At 33.3% G+C, this 19,606-nt stretch overlaps 1 protein-coding gene across 1 annotated transcript in view; it reads left to right on the forward strand.

Annotated features, from left to right (window-relative positions):
- ACADM (acyl-CoA dehydrogenase medium chain) overlaps positions 1–17,280 on the forward strand; it is a 34,261-nt gene extending 16,981 nt beyond the window's left edge. Inside the window, exons 7-12 of the mRNA XM_063104620.1 lie at positions 693–823; positions 3,046–3,154; positions 6,651–6,791; positions 7,358–7,453; positions 14,659–14,907; positions 16,449–17,280. Coding sequence (XP_062960690.1) covers positions 693–823; positions 3,046–3,154; positions 6,651–6,791; positions 7,358–7,453; positions 14,659–14,907; positions 16,449–16,520 — 798 coding nt within the window. The 3' untranslated portion in view covers positions 16,521–17,280. The remainder of the gene's footprint in view (positions 1–692; positions 824–3,045; positions 3,155–6,650; positions 6,792–7,357; positions 7,454–14,658; positions 14,908–16,448) is intronic.
- The last annotated feature ends 2,326 nt before the right edge of the window (positions 17,281–19,606 follow it).

Raw genomic sequence — 19,606 nt, forward strand, 5'->3', positions numbered from 1 at the left:
GATTCAAAATATCAAATAACCAGGAGAAAAGAGAGAATTCAGAGAAATGCACTCCAAGAAGAAAACCGTCCTTTTAAAATATGCCTACAGCTCATGCGGTTTTAGGTCGCAACATGGCTTCAGTCCTGCTCACTCCAACATCATTGCATATGCTGTTACCTCTGCCTGGACTATACATTTCTCCTCCTTTCGTTCCTCCTAGAGAATCCCTTTTCCTTTTTATTTAGGCATCATCTCTTCTGGGAAGCTAGTTTCTCAAGCCCTTTGTGTATGATGTTCACACTTAGACATATAATTACAATATAGTTACCTCCACTTTTGCATCATGAAAATCTCTAGGACAGGATGTCTTTCATCTCTGGTTTCCCCATCTAGTTTATAGCCTGGTACATAGTAGATAATCAGTAAGTTCGAATTAATGAGTACATGTGAAATTGAATGTAATGAACTTGTTTGACGATATCTAATATTTTAATTTTTGATATGGTTTGGTGGTATCCTACACCTAATTTTAATTTATATATTAAATGTTTTTACATTTGAGAATTTTATTTGATTTTCTAAGAACATTTTAATTTTAGGTATTTTAAAATATTTAAAATACTGGCTTAAAAAATAACATATAATTCTATTTCCAAACATTAAAAATAATAGTTAACATTTAATTTTTTTCCTCTTTTCTTATATTCAAGGCCTACTGTGTAACGGAACCTGGAGCAGGCTCTGATGTAGCTGGTATAAAGACCAGAGCAGAAAAGAAAGGAGATGAGTATATTATTAATGGTCAGAAGATGTGGATAACTAATGGAGGAAAAGCTAATTGGTATGTTGTTTAAAACATCTCTGTCTATTTCTTCCTAATTACGTTATATTCAGAATCTTTCCTCTCTTCTTCATTGTATTTTTAAACCACCACAATTAAGATAAGTTATATTCATGGAACTGGAAGATCCGTAAGAGATTATAAATAGTTAGTGATTTTCAATAACTATTTTTAAGACCCTAAACTTTTTCTTCAAAATAACTCTCAGAAGTTTAATTTGTAAAATAAAATCAAAATACTTGTTCTGGTTGAAAATGACTAGGAAGGCTAGTACTCCATCCACTTGGCTCATTGTCTCCACTCTCCATCTCCTTGGCAGCATCTTCTTGGAACCCCTGAAACTCTGAGGAAAAAAGAAAGCCATTGGTATAGCACATTTCTCTGATTCTCAGAAATAAGCAGAGGCAGTCGTAAAACTCAGGTTATCCTTTAGGGAAGACAGAATCTGACTTTAATAAAATCTAAAAGGTCCGAATATAGAGGTCCAAAAATAATAATATGAAAGTTCAACAAAATATCAAAAAGTCATTTGTATAAATTTAAAATACTAAAGAAAAACACTTGATTATTTGTTGAAAAAGAAGAGGAAAGCTTAAATGTAACTTTAAGTTCAGTGAAAATCAACAATATGATGTATCAGCCTTTAAAAAGCTAATGTAATTTCAAGCTGAAGTAATAGAAGTATAGCATCAAACAAGAGGAATAAATGGTGACAGTCTGGGCAACACATTTTAAGACATGCATTGAAAAAATGGAATAAATCCAGAAGCAGGTAAGCATCCTGTATTAGAAGGAGCATACAAAACATGTTGTGAAAAGTAAAGGAATTAGGTTTGGCTATTTTGGAAGAATCTTGAAATTTTTTGAAATAATATTGCACAAAAAGAAGAGCAGGCTTGTATGTTTCCTTCAGGAAACAGGTTTAGAATTAATAGGTAAAAGTTAGAAAAATGTTAGCTCAACATATGGACAAGTTTTTCAATAACAGTGCTGTCCAATATGTGTTAAGTTGCCATGAAAAATAATGTATTTATGCATCACTACAAGTACATAAACAGAGACTTCCTAGAAGGACTTTTTGGTGATTGGAATAATGTACTGAATGGCCCATCTCTCCATATCTGCACATATTCTGATGCAATATATTTGTGTGCTGTGCAGTTCAGTTTTCTAGCAAGTAAAGCATCATTCCTGGGAATGAGCCTACCAGGAAGTTGTTTATTTTAAACATATCTATCAATCCATTATGAGTATCCTAAATGTGTCTAATATTACAGAGTGCTATATCATTATCCTTAAGCAATTCATTGTAGTATTAACAAGTAATAAAAAAGTGAAGAAACTATTAAAATTTAACAAGCTGAAAGAAACCTAACAATGCAATTAGATGTTTTCGTAATTTTAAGAACTGATTACAACTCTTCATATAGTAAGACAAATTAGATAATATATGAAACTAGAAAACAGTTTTTACTATATGTTACTATTATTATTACTAAACAAAACTATAGAGTGAATGAAAATTTATTAGTTTTCAGCATAGGAAATAAATTTGTTTTTTAAGAAGGAATAATACCTTTTTTGCTTTTTGTATTTTAAATTCTCCTGTGCCAAGATATATGGAACACGTGTTAGATCGATATTTGGGTGTTTTTCATTTTTTCCTCATGTTTGATTTCAAAATACTTCTGAGAAAAAAATCTTTCTGGAGGGAAAAGCAACAAATATGCAAATATTTATAATAATTCAGTCATAACCAAAGACTGATTTTGCTGCATAAAGGGGAGAGTAGTCAGGATATAGGGGTTTCTGTCTCTTATTATTCCTTTTCATAGGCATCCCTGTTTGCCCTCCTTTTCTAGACAGCATGTCTCTTAAAGAATAAAATTCGTTTTGAGGAAGAAAAAGTGTCAGTTCCAACATGCACATACTTTCTTTTAATATTACATTGTCTTTATACAAGGAATTTTTACTTAACAATTCATACTACCAAAAAAACTTAATACCGTATTAACTACATTAAGACATAGACCTGGGTTGAAATACTAGCTCTGCCACATACTAGGTATGTGCTTTTGGCAAATTTTTAAACCTGTCTAATTCTTCATTTCCTCATCTGTAAAATGGAATTAATAATAATTGGAATTGTTGGGAAGATTAGCTATCACCGTGTGTTATTATTTGCTGATATCATTGTTACCATCACCATGTGTGTATATTAGGTATTTTTTATTGGCGCGTTCTGATCCAGATCCTAAGGCTCCTGCTAGTAAAGCCTTTACTGGATTTATTGTGGAAGCAGATACTCCAGGAGTGCAGATTGGAAGAAAGGTAAAGTGTATATTTATTGGTGATTAAGGCCTCAAATATTATTTTAACTATAAATTTCAAAATATTATTTGTTTTCTTTAATGAAGACATTTTGTTTGTTTTCAGTTGGAATAAAAATAAAGCTGTGTTTTGAGGAAATCAAACAATAGTCTACATGAAGCTGAAAATCTTGTCAATAATAGTCATTTCAAGTCATTTTGAAAGAGTGGCTATTTATGGTAGCAACCTGTGGAGAGTAATAATAACACCTGTGAGAGATAAGGAACTAGAAATCAAACTATCATTTATATTGCCTGCTCAGTCATAGAGTTGTAGATATTTCAAAGCACTTTTCTACCCTTTTTCCCATTAGTTCCTCACAGAAACCTTTTGATTGGTTAAGTGGCATTATGCCCATTTTATGGATCAAAACAATTTGACATAAATGGATTACCCAAGGTCATACAACACTAAGAGAAAAAAGCTATGCCTGAAAAAAGCGTAAGAATGGCAAAGAACCTTGAATGTGGAAAGGCAAGACAATTTTATTTAAATAAGAAAAAGTTAATTTAACATATTGAAAAGGGTTGTAATCAGAATGTGTGGAGATAATTTAGCATTTAAAGTAGTATAAAGAGAAAAGAGTTTAAAACTTCACAAATCAAAGGAGGAAAGAAATGAAATCATTAAAGTAATCCTAGTGAGAGCTAACAAAGCGTGATTTTAGATTATGACTGAGAATAGGAAAAGCAGACTTACTTTTACAACTGTAAAACTCTTTATTGCAAAGTGGATTTTTGAAAAAGAAAACCTATTAATGACCAAATGATGTCTATATATAAGGCAAAGGAGAAACTGTGGAAGTTAATTAAGAGTTACTGAAGGTTACGTGAATATATTTTCTTCCTCCCAGATGGGGAAAGGTATAGATTATCTGGTCAGATATTAGAATAGAATGCATACCCTAAATTGGAAAAACTAATTTCAGTTGATTAAGTTAAGCAAATTTCTAAACCAGTTATGTGTATTTGTAAAATCCTGTTTTATTAAAAGCCATCAGAATCTCTGTTGTATCTAAGCCTCTTTAAAATGGAAATTTGTTGCTAGAGAATATAAAATGGGTAACTTCTCTTTTAGGTCACAGAATTTTAAAGGTGGGAGATACCCTACATGTTATTTACTTCAGTCTATTCCCTGAATATTGAAACTGAGGTTCAAGTGAAATGATTTACTCAAGGTCACAAACTTAGAGGTGGACTTGAGATCAGTACTAAGGTCCCTTAGGAATGTGCAGTTTCTGACATTATATTGTGCTATTCTCTTTTAAGAGTTAATATTAAAGGTGGACTGCACTTTACAAATAAAACTAAATATTGTTATAGTATAACAAAATATAAGTATTCAGAATAGTTGTGCTTCTCTCAAGAAAATGGTTTTTATTTGTGTAATGGATCGTGTTTCCTTCTTTGGGATGGTTGCTAGCAAACTCAGGGCCAAATGTATGGCTCATCTTTATAAAATGTAAAGGACCTAATAGCTTATACTTTTTTCTGTAGTAACCCCATTTCTGATTTTATCTTGCTATTTCTAGGCTTATTTTCTTTTCGCCCAATTTTCTCACTTAAGAAAATTCTGTAATTGAATAAATATTTACTATTGAGTACACACTATATACTGGGCACTATTCTAGGTGTTGGGGATTCTGTATGAATCAAAACAGACAAAAATCCTTGCCCTTGGGGAATTTATTCTCTAGTGAGGAGACAGATAATTATATGGTGTATATTTGAGCCTCCTTAAATCTTTTTTGAAACAAATGGGCATTTAAAAATTTATGAATTTGATGTTTTAAAAATGTTTTTTGTTTTAGAAATTATATGGTTTGAGATAAGTCCAGGAAGCATTTTGGTTTTAAATGTTGTGTGGTTTGATGTGAGTCTGGGAAACTGGTTAGAGTAAACGGTATTTTTGTAAACAATGTTGTCTTCTTACATCTGAGTGGTGAACTAAGGTACTAGAATTTATTAACTTGTAAAGACAAAGTGATGTCGGTTTCTTTCTGGGTCAGACTACATATTATTGTCACCATTTCTTCAAATCTGGAAGCAAATTATTAATATTAAAAACAGCAAATTAAAGAAATAATTCACAGTTCTATATTTCCATTTCCCCTGTTTCTCATCCTACTCATTAAAAATGAGATTTAAATTTTTTTTCCTGAAGGAAAGGAGTCATGATGTCTGCAACTTCTTCTCAAATGATTCAGCATAATGCTAATAGTTATATAAATATAAAATTAGAGAAATAAAGCAAATGTGTCAATGTCAACAGTTAGTAAATCCAGATAGAGGGTATATAAGTATTCATCATACTACTCTTACAACTCTTCTGTTGATTTGAACATTTTCAAAACAAAAAGTTGAAGAAATATAGCTAGTTGAGCAGTTTCTTATAAAGTTAAACATACTCCTACCACATACCCAATACTCCTGGGTAATTACTGAAGAGTAATGAAAACAAAGACCTATGCACAAATGTTTATGGCAGCTTTATTAACGATTGCCAAAAATTGGGGGTGGGGCAGATATTTAATGGATAATAGATATATGGTACATTCATAAAGAGGAATACCACACAGCAGTAAAACAAATGAATTATTGATGAGATAGCAAGAAGGATGAATCTCAAAAACCATTGTAAGTGAAAAGTCATACGCAGATGGCAGACCTTATTATTACACTTACATGACATTCTACAAAAGGAAAAAGTATAAGTAAAATCAATGGTTGCCAGCAGGTAAGGGTAGAATAAGGGAATTGACTACAAAGGGGAAACAGGTAACTTTTTTGGAGTGCTGAAGTATTCTGTATCTTAATTGTAGTGGTGGTTACACATATATACATTTGTTAAAACTATTAAAAATGTGTACATAAAAAGGGTGAAAGATTTTCTATATGTAAATCTTACCTAATTTTAAGAAAGATTTAAAGAATTTTAAGAAAGTTGGAAGAAAATAAAATCAGTTTTTACTCAGTAGATTACTTTGCTAGCTCTGTTAATTAAGCTAAGATTAAAGGTCCCAAATCAGATTATGTTTGCTGTTTTTCCTGACACTCAAAGTAAAAAAGATACCTTTCAAACATAATGAGATTTGTCTTTGTATGTAGTATGTCCTTGTAGACCTTTAGATTACTGTTAGTTTCAAAGTTTATGAAACGTTGTAAGGGTTGGCAAACTTTTTTTGTAAAGATCCAGATTGCAAATATTTCAGGCTTTTTGGGCCATATGATCTGTCACTACTCAGTTCTGCCATTGTAGCAAGAAAGTAGCCATAGATGACGTGTAAACAAATGAGTGTTACTGTATTCCAATAAAACTTTGTGTACACAATATGGATTGCAGCAATACTTTGTTGACCTGTTTTAGATAATTGCAGAAAGTCATAAAACACTGGTTAAGGCAAAAATTGATGCTAGCTCAAAAAATGTTTCTTAAAATATATTGATTTTCTTGTTAGGAATTAAACATGGGCCAGCGATGTTCAGATACAAGAGGAATTGTTTTTGAAGATGTGAGAGTGCCCAAAGAAAATGTTTTAATTGGTGAGGGAGCTGGTTTCAAAATTGCAATGGGAGCTTTTGATCTAACCAGACCTCCAGTAAGTAATATTAGTTGATAAGCTTTATAAGATCTTTTATTTATTACATTACATAAGCAGTTTTATTTTAACATTGTGTTCTTACTGTGTCTTTCTTTCTAAATACCTGCTTGTTAAGGGTGGAGGAGAGATATTGTTACTTTTCTTCATTTTTTAGAATTCTTCAACTTTCTTGCTGCCCATTATGGAAATTATTTTAGCAAATGCAAAATTACTATATTGCTGCTAGATTTACAGAGAGGCAATCCACACTTAATTTGATCATTCCTGTTGACATGTATTCGTTTCCTGTTCCTTTACTCATTAAGAATATTTTCCCCCAAAAGTTTTCCCTTGTTAAATTAAAGGTATTACTTTAATCTATGATCCTATGCCTTACAAATGCCTGCTGTTACCTTTAATAAATAATACAAACTTCAGTGCTTGTCTCCCCCCATCCTCTTGTAGACTTAAGCTGTAGGTCATCTGTTTATTGTGTAATCCTTAACAGTCTCACACAGATAGCCATATATTGTATATTTTAAAAACAACATGAACTTTTGCTTTTTAAAATGTTAAAATACTAGGTAGCAGCCGGTGCTGTTGGATTAGCACAGAGAGCTTTGGATGAAGCTACCAAATACGCCCTGGAAAGGAAAACTTTTGGAAAGACACTTGTAGAGGTAATTTTAATACTGTGCTCGCTCTGTTCAAATCTAAAGACACTCACTTTCATCTAAATATTGAGAAATTACTTTTAAAGTACAAACTAATCTGTTTCTACTACAGTACCAAGAAGATAATGTGGTTTTTATCAGGATGGGCTTCAAGAGTAAATTTTCTTTAGACTATGCCACTAATCATTGGTCACTTTGAGAATCTGTTAAGATGAAGAAAAAGAACAGCTTATATTATTGAGTGCCTGTCGTGTACCTGACACTGTGCTACACATTTTAAATGTATTTTCTAATTCCCCCAGTAATCCTGTTTTTAGTAGTGCTACAATCTCTGCTAAAGATCAGGAAACCAAGATATTAAATAATTTATCCAAGGCCACACAATTCATAAGTCACAGGTCCAGGATCAATTTATGCTTTTTTTTTTTTTTTTTTTTTTCTGTCTTTTTGTGACCGGCCGCACCGCGCTCAGCCAGTGAGCGTACCGGCCATCCTTATATAGCATCCGAACCCGCGGCGGGAGCACTGCCGCACTCCTAGCGCTGCACTCTCCCGAGTGCGCCACGGGTCGGCCCTTCAATTTATGCTTTTAATCCATGTTACTTTTCATGTCTTCTTGAGTATCAAATAATTTTAGCCCTGAAGCATCACGTCTTCCATGAATTTCCAGGGAAATTCTTACCTCTTCAAATGTTGATGTCCCCTCCCCCATTATGTCTTCTCTCCTCTAACTCACTATGGATTGTGCAGTGAACTTCCTATTTCTGTCTTCGTGTGTCACTGGTTTTCAAACTCTCTGTGGTAAACAACCAGTTTGTTTTTAATTTCCAATAAATTGTGGACCATTATTTTTGTAAAGTATGAGAATGTCACACAATGTTAAATTGTTATTGAAATTTCTAAACGCTTAATTCTCACCTTCTGTACCATGAACCAGTAACAGTTTGTTGACTGGCACTAAGTGCCTTCACCTTCGTTTCATAAGTTATCTCTCTGTGCTGTATTCTAGGTAATTTTCGTAGATCTGCTTCCCAGTTCTCTGGTACTGTGCCTAATCTGCTACTTAATCCATCTGTTGAATTTTTTTTTTTTTTTTAAACAGCTGACCAGTACGAGGATCCAAACCCTTGACCTTGGTGTTATAACACCGAGTGCTATCCAACTGAGCTAACCAGTCAGCCTGTTGAATTTTTTTAATGACTACTTTTCATTTCCAGAAGTTATATTTTGATCCTTTCCATTCTACCCCTTCTTCCTTCATGGTGTCCTAGTTTTTCAACACAGTGTTTCTTTTTCCTTTTATCTCCTTGATCATATAAAAATTCTTTATTTATAGTCAATTTCAGATCTTTTTCTGTTATCTCAAATTCTTAGAATGCTGATCTTTTGATCTGTTGCATTCTGCTAATTTTGTTATGACCAATTATTTCATCTTTTAACTTTTGCTTGTAAGCTTATCTGCAAGAGATTTTTTTTTTTTCAGTGCATTGTGTAAGAATCCTCAAGAGTGGCTTTTGTACTTTTTTTGTACTTTTGTCAGATACCCAAAAGATATCACCATTCTAAGAGTTATTATTTTATATTAACTTCTCCACTTGGTGAATGCTGTTCCACAGAGGCCATATACTTTGATTCCACACTTCACGAAACTCTTTTCTTTTCTTTTCTTTTTTTTCTTTTTTTTTTTTTTATTCTCCTGGACAGAGTCTTGGGAAGGAGATAAGCTACTTTGTGGCCTTCCTGTCTTGATGAGCAGAGACTTTCAATTCCCCCTTTGTAAGAGAAGCTCTTGTATGTAGGGAGTCTTAGTTTCATCTCTTTATATTGTTCATGCTCACATCCAAATCTCCTTTTCTTGTGTTTTGTTAAAACTCCAGCTCCTCTCTCATTGTACCCAAACTGCGTCTGATTTTTTTCCTTCTCTGTGTCATCTCTTCTCATCAGGATTTAAATTCCTTTTTAGGAGGTACTTGAAGATTTCATATATACATTTTACTAAATGTTAATTTGGCTTATTCATAAACAGATGATAACTACAAATACTCTTCAGTGAAGATCTGTCATCATCTTTCAGGTCCTCCTTACCAAGTATCTGATGATAACTTAGTTATTTTGGCTGTTCTTCAACTCAATATGGAATCTTCTCCTTTTGTTTCCTTTCTTATAGGTTCTTAAGGTTCTTTTCCTATTATGTGAAGAAAAGTCTTAGTCTTTGCTTACTACTTAACTCAAAAAACAGCCTTTTATCATTTGATTTCTACTGAAGATTTGCTTCCTTCTTAAGTACCATAAAAAATAATGACTGCCTACATTTTAAATTAATGGTATACTGATGTGATGCTGTAATTTCCTGTCACCCCTTTGCCAGGTACCTCCCCTCCCAATCTGTGTGTTCTTTGCAACTCCAGTCTGCTAGAATCTGTGCTCTCTGTATGTAGCATTATGAATAAGAAGGGTCACTTCATACTTGGAATCCTCATTTAAATAATTGTTTAGCCATTTCATGTCTAATCTTAAGAAATACACGATATACACCACATACTCATCTATTTTCATATAAAAATTTGGAGCCAAGAAAGGTAGGATGTTTTAATCTGATATTGTGTGAGAATGTGTGTGGTATGAATATGGGAGCAGGAAGGTAAAAGAGCAAGTATGTGCTCATTTATTTGTGATAAAGTTTAGTTTAGTCCCATCTATGTTGTTTTTCTGTCCATATCATTCCAGACCCATTTATGACACTTTTTGTAGTCTACTTTATTTTCTTCTGCTTATATAAAATTAAAATATTAACACATTAGGTCTTGTTTATTACTTTCTAAAAGAAAACTGTTGCAGTGTGCGTGCCTTTTTTCCCCCTTATTCCAACATAACCAGACTTTGCATAATTCTTATTTCTCATTCTGTTTCTACCATTCTCTGTCTCTTATTCTTAATTTCTTTTTTGTTTGTTTTTGTGGCTGGCCTCTCATTCTTACTTTCTATGGAGCTGATTTATATATAGCTTGGGTTCATTATCTCCAAAGAGAGAATGGAGAAGGTTTTTTGTTTTGTTCTGTCTTGTTTTTTTTTTAAGGGACAGTATAGAATGGTACTCTCATCAGAGCTTTCTCATTCACTACTATGTAAACATTGTTATTCTTTCTTTCAGTGAATGCTATGTCTGCTACTTATCCTCATCTTGCTTAAATTTAACCTGATGTGGCTAAAGAAAGCTGCCAAAAATAAAAGATGGTATTTTTCTTACCAGTGATTAAAACTAGGAACATTGATAACAGATTACTGGATGGTAAAATCCAATAATGGAAATAATTACATACTCCTTTATCTAGTCACATCCCTCTGAGTGAAGTTGGAATGGTCTGGGATGGTATGAAAGGACCTGTTAAGAACAACTCCCAGGGCTGGCCGGTTAGCTCAGTTGGTTACAGTGCAGCTTTGTAACACCAAGGTCAGGGGTTTAGATCTTCTTACCAACCAGCTGCCAAAAAACAAACAAAAAGAATAACTCCCATCTGATTAATTATTATTGCTAACTAGCAATAACTTTTTCCCATGATGACCACTTCTTGACAGGAAAATGGATAAGGGGAAAAACACTGTAAGACCTAAGACTCAAGTATGATATACTTAGCAAGAAAAATATTTATATCTCCTTTCTTTTCTATGTTTTTCTATTTTGTATTCCCCTATATGAGTGGTAGTCAATGGCAGACCAGTTAGAATGAGTAGAAAAGTAATTGAGAAATGACGCTTTGGGCTGCCAGTATTTGTCTTTTCTTTGGAAGACAGTGTGACTTAGTGGAAAGCTCTTGGGCTGAAAGTCAGGACTAAATTGGAAGGCTGCTTCCACAAATTATTAGCTGTGAGATGTTGAGCAATTCAGTTAACTTGTCTGAGCCTCAATTTCCTCATCTAAATGTGGAAATGTGAAAGATCATTCCTATGTGATTTCATATGATTCCATGGCTTTAAAGATAAAATATGTGTTGATGAGTATAGTTATATCTCCAGCCCTGATCTCTTTTCTGAGCATCACTCTTGAATTTTCAAATACTTCCTCAATATCTCCATTTGATTTCCAATAGGAATCTCAAACCTCAACTCTAACTTTCTGTTCCTTCCCTCTTCCTTAACCATTTTGTACTCAGATTTCTTCCAGTATCTTCTCATCACACTCAGATTAAAATCTAAAGTCTTTACAGTGGTCTTCTATCAACCACATGGATATTTTTGCTGTTTTCCTTACCTTTGCTCTTCCCCCAGATATCCTTAAGGATAGCTCTTCCACTTTGTTCAAATTTCACTTCATCATTCCTTTCAGTAAAGAATTCTGCCCTTTTTTCTTCACAGTTCTTATCACTGTGCAATATTATATCATATATGTGTTTGTTTATTGTCTCCCTCACACTCTCAACTAGAATGTAAATTCCATATAAGTAGGGAATTTCTGTTTTTAGAAACTTATATTCCTGTACTCTGAACTATTTCGTTCAGTCAACAAATAGTAATTGAACCTCTACTACAATAAAATACTAATAATTGGATAATTTCTCTGTTCTAGGCACTCTTCTACATGCTTTACATGTATTAACTTATCTAATCCTCTCAGTACCACGGAGTAAATAGCATTTTTTCTATTTATCACATATAAAAATATTAGGCTCAGCTAATACATGATGGAACCAAGATTCAAAGAGCCCATGCTCTTTACATGCCACATGTGCTATTCCCAGGGATAGAAAATAGGTTTGACATAGTTTCTACCCTCAGGAACCTTTAACCTTACTTTGGAGATAAGGTATATCATTAAAAAATTCAGAAATAATATAGAGCAATATAAGATTTAGATCTCAAAATAAGAGCTACAAATAAGGTTTCATAAAGCAAAAGGAGAGATTTTTGTGGGCTGGACACATTACACGGAATCTAACTGCGTTTAGAACAGAGTTTTTCAAGTGTGGCTGAAAACCAACTGAAGGAGACTCATTTGGAGTATTCATTAAAAACACATAAATTTGAGCATACCCCCAGATATTTTTAATCAAAGTCTCAAGAGAAGTGTGGGCATCCTAAAAAAACTTATTATTATATACCAGGTTACCAGGGCAGCCTGTGGAGAAATAAGCATTTCTACACACTGTCGATAGGAATATAAATTGGTGTAACTTTTATGAACCACATTTGACAATATATGTCAAAGATACCTACCTTGGGGCCCACATAACAAAGGTAATCCTATAGCCATATTCCATATGATATTTACCCTTCATTTCAGCATTGTATAGAAACAACTAAATACAGAAACAACTAAAATGTTGATCATCCATACAATGGATGGAATACTTTGCAACTATAAAAAATATATATAAGTTCTTTATGTATTGATACAGAAAGCTCTCACAGATTTATTGATAAGAAAAGCAAAATGAACCATCAACCTGGTATGCTAGCATATGTGTGAAAAAAAAGGGAAGACTATAGGTGTATTTGCTTATGTGTATAAAATATATCTGGGAGGATAAAAAACAAACTGATAACATAAATTACCTCCTGGAAGAGGAACCTAAGTGGGAGGGGAGGAGGGCAGGGATGATAGAGAGAAGTAGGTAGAAAACTTTTCATGTGTATTCGTTCATACCTTTTGAACTTTGAACTGGTGAATGTATTACCTATTCAAAATATGAAATGAAAATGTAAAAAGAAAAACTTTGAAAGACTTATTGGCTTAGAAGAATGGGCACAATTCAGGCAGGTAGAAAATAGGGGAAGATATTGCTCTCCTTGTTCAACATAGGAGTTATTCACATTAGATAATTATGCCTCTTCGAAGACTTAATTACTGTGCCATTCTGAAGCAACTTGTCACATTCTAAGGCAGTGTGACCAAGTTTATGTTACTAAATATAATAAATATGTGAAATTGAACAGCTCAGTTTTTTTGTTTTATTTTTTGTGACCTTTGGTTCATGTTAGTCAGTACTCAGTCACAGAATTTGTGGTTTTATAATCTCCTAAGAATTCAGAACCCATTTTGATGTTGCCTGATACACGAAACAGGTTTCTAATCATCTTAATGTTATTGTTTCACAATGCCTAAAGGACTTCTTTTAATGTATATATTTTTTTGGACTGGTAAGGGGATCGTAACCCTTGGCTTGGTGTTGCCTGCACCACGCTCAGCCAGTGAGCGCACCGGCCATCCCTATATAGGATCCAAACTCGCGGCCTCAGCACTACCAGCGCCGCACTCTCCCTAGTGAGCCATGGGGCCAGCCCTAATGTATGTTATTTTAAAGCATATTTCTATTTTATTGTGGAATAATTTATATGATAACTATATAAGTAAACCTATGTAGTAAAACAGCCATAATCCCATTGTCCAGAGATAATTACAATGAACATTTTGCTCTATATTCTTTTTTTTCTGTATTTTTTCCATAAGTATATTTTTCCGAAATTATAACCAAACCATGTATTTGAAAATTTCACAAGTAACAGTATGTGGTGAACATATTTCCATCCTATAACATATCTTGGTCATATAACTCATAGAGCACTTATTATCCCTTGTTGAAAGTGTTTGTCTTATGTCTCCTATTTGATTATGAGCCTCTAGAGGATAAGAAGTATCTTTTATTTGTCCTTTCCCTGTCAGTATCTGATACAATGCCATGTTATTTTTCTCTATCTGTAGCAATTCTCTTTAAACAGTCCCAGCAGACACTCAGAAGGACACATATAGTTTTTGTAGTATTTGTGCCCAAAATGCATAACCTCATTTTAGTCCTGAGAAAACATTAGACAAACCCAAATTGAGGGACACCCAACAAAAAATGACCAATCAGTATTCTTCAGAAGTGCAAAGGGTAACGACAAGGAAAGACTGGGGAATTGTAACAGCCTGGGAGAGACTAAGGAGAAATAACTAAATTCATGTGTAATCCTGGAAAAGAAAAAGACATTAGTGGAAAACCTGGCCAAATTTGAGTAAGGTCTGTAGTTTAGTTGATGAGTATTGTACCAGTGTTGATGTCCTGTCCTTGATCATTGTACTATGGATTTTTATATGTTAACATCAGGAAGCTGGGTCTAACTTTTCTGTAAGTCTAAAATTAGTTCAAAATAAAGAGTAAAAAAAAGAGTTCTATGAGAAAAACTTCTAAATTTTGTCAGTAGATGTCCCTGAACTTTTTTCTTTTTAATTCTAGCACCAAGGGATATCATTTTTGCTGGCTGAAATGGCAATGAAAGTTGAACTAGCTAGACTGAGTTACCAGAGAGCAGCTTGGGAGGTTGATTCCGGTCGCCGAAATACCTATTATGCTTCTATTGCAAAGGCATTTGCTGGAGATATTGCAAATCAGTTGGCTAGTGACGCCGTGCAGATTTTCGGGGGCAATGGATTTAATACAGAATATCCTGTAGAAAAACTAATGAGGGATGCAAAGATCTATCAGGTAAGGTTAAAAATGATATTTTGTTGTTTGTTAGGGGATGGAATATTCATAAATGACAGAAGAGATTTCTCATTATTTAGGGATTTTATGGCACTAGGAACAGTAAATGACTATCATAGATGGCTTATTAGCCAGTTGGTGAGCCGGTGGTTGGAAATAATTAGCACAAAGAAGAATGCTATTTTTTATTAAGTATAGGTCTTGAGAGAGAATAACAAAGAAGCAAACGAAGTAAGTGGTACAAACGTATAATATGTCTGGATCAGGCTTTTGAGTTTTAACATTCCAGCTAATCGTAACCTACATTTTCTCTCCATAAGGTATGCATGTCATTTAAAAGTAATTATTTTGTTTTGAATCTTGCCTGACAACTCATGAGTTAATTTAAAACATTCTTGGAGTCTTAAACCAACATGAGAAGACAGTAATGTAGATGACTTCTAAATTAAATCAGTGGTTAGAAAATCTTAGCTAGAAATTTAGTAAGATATAAATACACATGTTCTCCACTTGTGGCTTAAGTAATTATAACCCATGCTCCTAAATCTCTTTCCTTGCTTCCCTCCCCCAAGAGAATTATTGACAAGTCTGTCATTCACTTAAAACCTTGAGGCAGAATCAGAATACTAGAGTGAGAAGAAATATTAGATATTTTACAGCCCCTCCATTTAGACATGAAAAAGACTGAAGACTAGAATTTATGTCTTATCCAAAGTCACAAGTTTATCTGGTGATATTCTCCGTGTCCTGAAGCATATAATTATTATAATTATTACTGTTATCAACTATTTAACTTTTCTCTGCCTTCTGAGAAGATGAACTAACAGATAGGTTTAGATATTTAGAATGGAAATGAAGGTTGAGTACTAGGAATATTTAGGTGACTAAAACCAAATCCTTCCAGCACCTTCTTATTTAGCAACTCTGTACCTTAGGTAGCAGGAGGAAAAATCAGGTTTAAGAGGAAGAATAGAAAATGACTGGAGGTAACAGCTAGTTCAGAACAGTTCAGAAAAGAAAAGTTGGATAAATACTTTGGCAACATTAAACTTTAGTTTTCCCAAACTTTTTCAAATGTAAATATCCTTTCCTTTAATTATTTGAAGACTCTTCTACAAAATTCTGGTAAATGATTTTTATAATAATTTAAACTAATCTTTAGACAATTATTTATTTTCATGGGTTTCACAAAACCAGATTTCAGAATCTCTATAGGCTACAGACCATATACAGCCAACTGTTGCATAAAGACATTTCAGTCAACAAAGGATCGCATATACAACAGTGACTATACCATATAGCTTCAGTGTGTAGTAGGCTATACATCTAAGTTTATGTAAGTACACTCTATGTTTACACAGTGATGAAATCGCCTAGTGATGCTTTTCTCAGAATGTATCTCTGTTGTTAAGCAACACATAAATGTATATGATGTGATTCAGTTTGGTATTACAGTGGAGCTTATACTACTGTCCAAAATATTGAATAAATTAGGGTGTTTATGTGTTGAAGATATTTAACATACATTATTTTTCTTGCAGATTTATGAAGGTACTGCACAAATTCAAAGGCTTATTATAGCCCGTGAACACATTGGCAAGTATAATAAGTAAAGAGATTGCGATAGAAACATGATTAACCATTGAGTAACTAGAACACAATCCACTATTTAAGCTTCAAAAAAGAGAAAGGGCTTTAACATTTTTCCAGTGAAAATAAAAATAAGTGTTCCTATATTAAATCTATGCAGCTGATTGTAATAGTAGTTTGTGTTTTTCTTTATGATTTCCTTTTTCTCAAATAGATTTGGTTTTATTAAAATTATGTTGTCCTTAGTACCACTGTACTTGAATTACATTAACCTAGAAAAATACATTTGTTTTGTTATTTTGATCCCTTAAAATTAAAGTAACAGAAATTCCTTGGAATTTCAATACTTTTCCAGTGATAGAAAAGTGGGCTTATAAAATATTCAGAATGTTCCAAAATTTACATTAAGAAAATACTGTAGGACTTGGATACCATCAAACAAGTGGCCAGCAGCTTTGTAGACTTAATGGTATTATGCTGTTAGAGGAATAAATTTTACTACAACTTGAAAAGCATTTGCATTCAGTTTTGCACAGTAACAGTCAAAATTTTTATATTCATATTCTCCCATTATACAACTGCATGAAATTTCTTGAAAATTCTTGTTTAATTCCAACCCCGCATTTCAGCTGTCTCATTTAAAATAAATCCATAAAGCTTGTCTTGAATTATTTTTATATGACTCTGCTGGTCTCTAGGCAGACTTTGGTTTATTGTATACAATCTCACTTCATGTGCATGCATTTTGAAAAGGAACTTAAATAAAAATTGTCTGTTCAATGCTTATTAGTGTACCTTTTTATATTCTTTCCAGGAACTTTTTTTACTTCATATAATAATGTATACTTCATGTATTTACTATGATGAAAAAAGTCCTGTCTTGATTTTGAACTGTGTAAAGTTATCTACCCAATTTTTATTAGATTATATTACTAGAGATCTCAGAAAATATAAATATGAAATAAAATAACAACCAAAATTTGTGAGTTTAGTATTTCTTTGTAATTCTAAATATCAAATACCATTAAAACTTGTTATACTAAATGGGATGTCTTCAGATACCATGTCTGATTCTCCAATTCTCCAACATCAACTCCATCTCAATTCTCTTCTGACACTACCCGGAATTATTTTTTTTATTGAAACATAATTGATTGTACATATCTGTGGCACACCACGTTGAATATAAATATCTGTGTGCAATATAGGATGCTCAAATCAGGATAATTAGTATATTCAGCTCTATACAATGTAATCATTTTTTCTGGCCCTTTACCAATTTCTCACTTACTCCCCTTTCCTCCCCCTTTCCCACCTCGGGTAATCTCAGTTCTGTTCTCTTCTTTTGTAAGTTCAGCATATTATTGTGATTGCTGTATCTTTCTTTCGTTTTTTTAAATTTATTACTTTATGTTTTCTACCTCCCACTTATGAGTGAGGACATGCGGTATTTCTCTTTCTGTACTTGGCTTATTTCATGTAATTTTCTCAAATTCCATCCATGTCACTGTGAATGGCAGAATTTTATTATTTTTTTGTGACAGTAGAGTCCATAGGGTATATATACCACAATTAGGTTGGTTCCAGCTGTTGGCTATTGTAAATAGAGCTGCGGTAAACACGGGAGTGCAGATATCCCTTCGACATGATGATTTCCATTCCTTTGGGTATGTACCCAGCAGTGGGATTGTTGGATCATATGGCAGTTCTATCTGTAGTTGTTTGAGGAAGCTTCATACTGTTTTCCATAATGGCTGCACAAATTTACAGTTTCAGCAACAGTGTAGCAGGGTTCTCCTTTCTCCACATCCTCAACAGCATTTCTCATTCTCTGTCTTTTTGATAGTAGCCAGTCTAACTGGGGTGAGATGGTATCTCAGTGTGGTTTTGTTTTGCATTTCCCTGATGCTTAGTGATGTTGAGCATTTTTTTCATGTATCTATTGGCCATTTGTGTATCTTCCTTTGAGAACTGTCTGTTCAGCTCTTTTGTCCATTTTTGAATTGGGTTACTTTGCTGTTAAGTTGTTTGAATTCCTTGTATATTCTGGGTATTAATCCCTTGCTGGATATATACTTTGTAAATATTTTCTCCCATTCTGTAAATCGTCTTTTCAATCTGTTAAATTTATTTTTTATTTTTTGCTGTGCATAAGCTTTTTATTTGATATAATCCTATTTGTTTATGTTTTCTTTTGTTGCCTGTGCTTTTGGGGTCTTGTTCATAAAGTTTCTGCTGAGTCCTACTTCCTGAAGTGTTTCTCCTATGTTTTCTTTTAAGAGTTTTACAGTTTCAGGTCTTATGTTTGTCTTTAATCCATTTTGAGTTGATTTTGGATATGGTGAGAAGTATGGGTCTTCTTTCATTCTTCTACATAAAGATGTCCAATTTTCCCAGCACCATTTATTGAAGAGGCAGTCTTTTCCCCAATGGATGTTCTTGATGCCTTAGTCAAAGATCAGTTGGCTGTAAGTATGTGGGTTGATTTCTGGGTTCTGTATTCTGTTCCATTGGTCTGTGTGTCTGACCGACTGGTCAGACATTGGTCTACCATTCTGTTTTGGTTACTATAGCTTTGTAGTATAATTTAAAATCAGGTAGTGTAATGCCTCTGGCTTTATTTATTTATTTTTCACTCAGGATTGCTTTGACTATTTGGGGTCTTTTGTTGTTCCATATGAATGTTAGGATTGTTTTTTCTATTTCTGTGAAGGATGCCATTGGTACTTTGATGAGGATTGAACTGAATCTGTAGATCACTTTGGGTAGTACAAACATTTTCATGTTGTTAATTCTTCCAATCCAAGAGCAAGGAATGCCTTTCTTTTTGTGTCCTTTCTAATTTCTTTTGGCAGCGATTTATAGTTCTCATTTTAGAGATCTTTCACCTCTTTGGTTTACTTGATTCCATTGTTGTTATTGGTTGTTTGTTTTTGTGACTATTATAAATGGACTTGCTTTCTTGATTTCTTTTTCTGTAAAAACACTACTGATTTTGGGGTGTTGATTTTGTATCCTGTAACTTTACTGAAATTGTTTATCAGCTCTAAGAGTTTTTAGTAGAGTCTTTAGGTTTTTATATATACAGGATCATGATTCTTTGTGTTTC

This window comes from Cynocephalus volans, chromosome 8, assembly GCF_027409185.1.
Source record: "Cynocephalus volans isolate mCynVol1 chromosome 8, mCynVol1.pri, whole genome shotgun sequence".
NCBI classification, from domain to species: domain Eukaryota; kingdom Metazoa; phylum Chordata; class Mammalia; order Dermoptera; family Cynocephalidae; genus Cynocephalus; species Cynocephalus volans.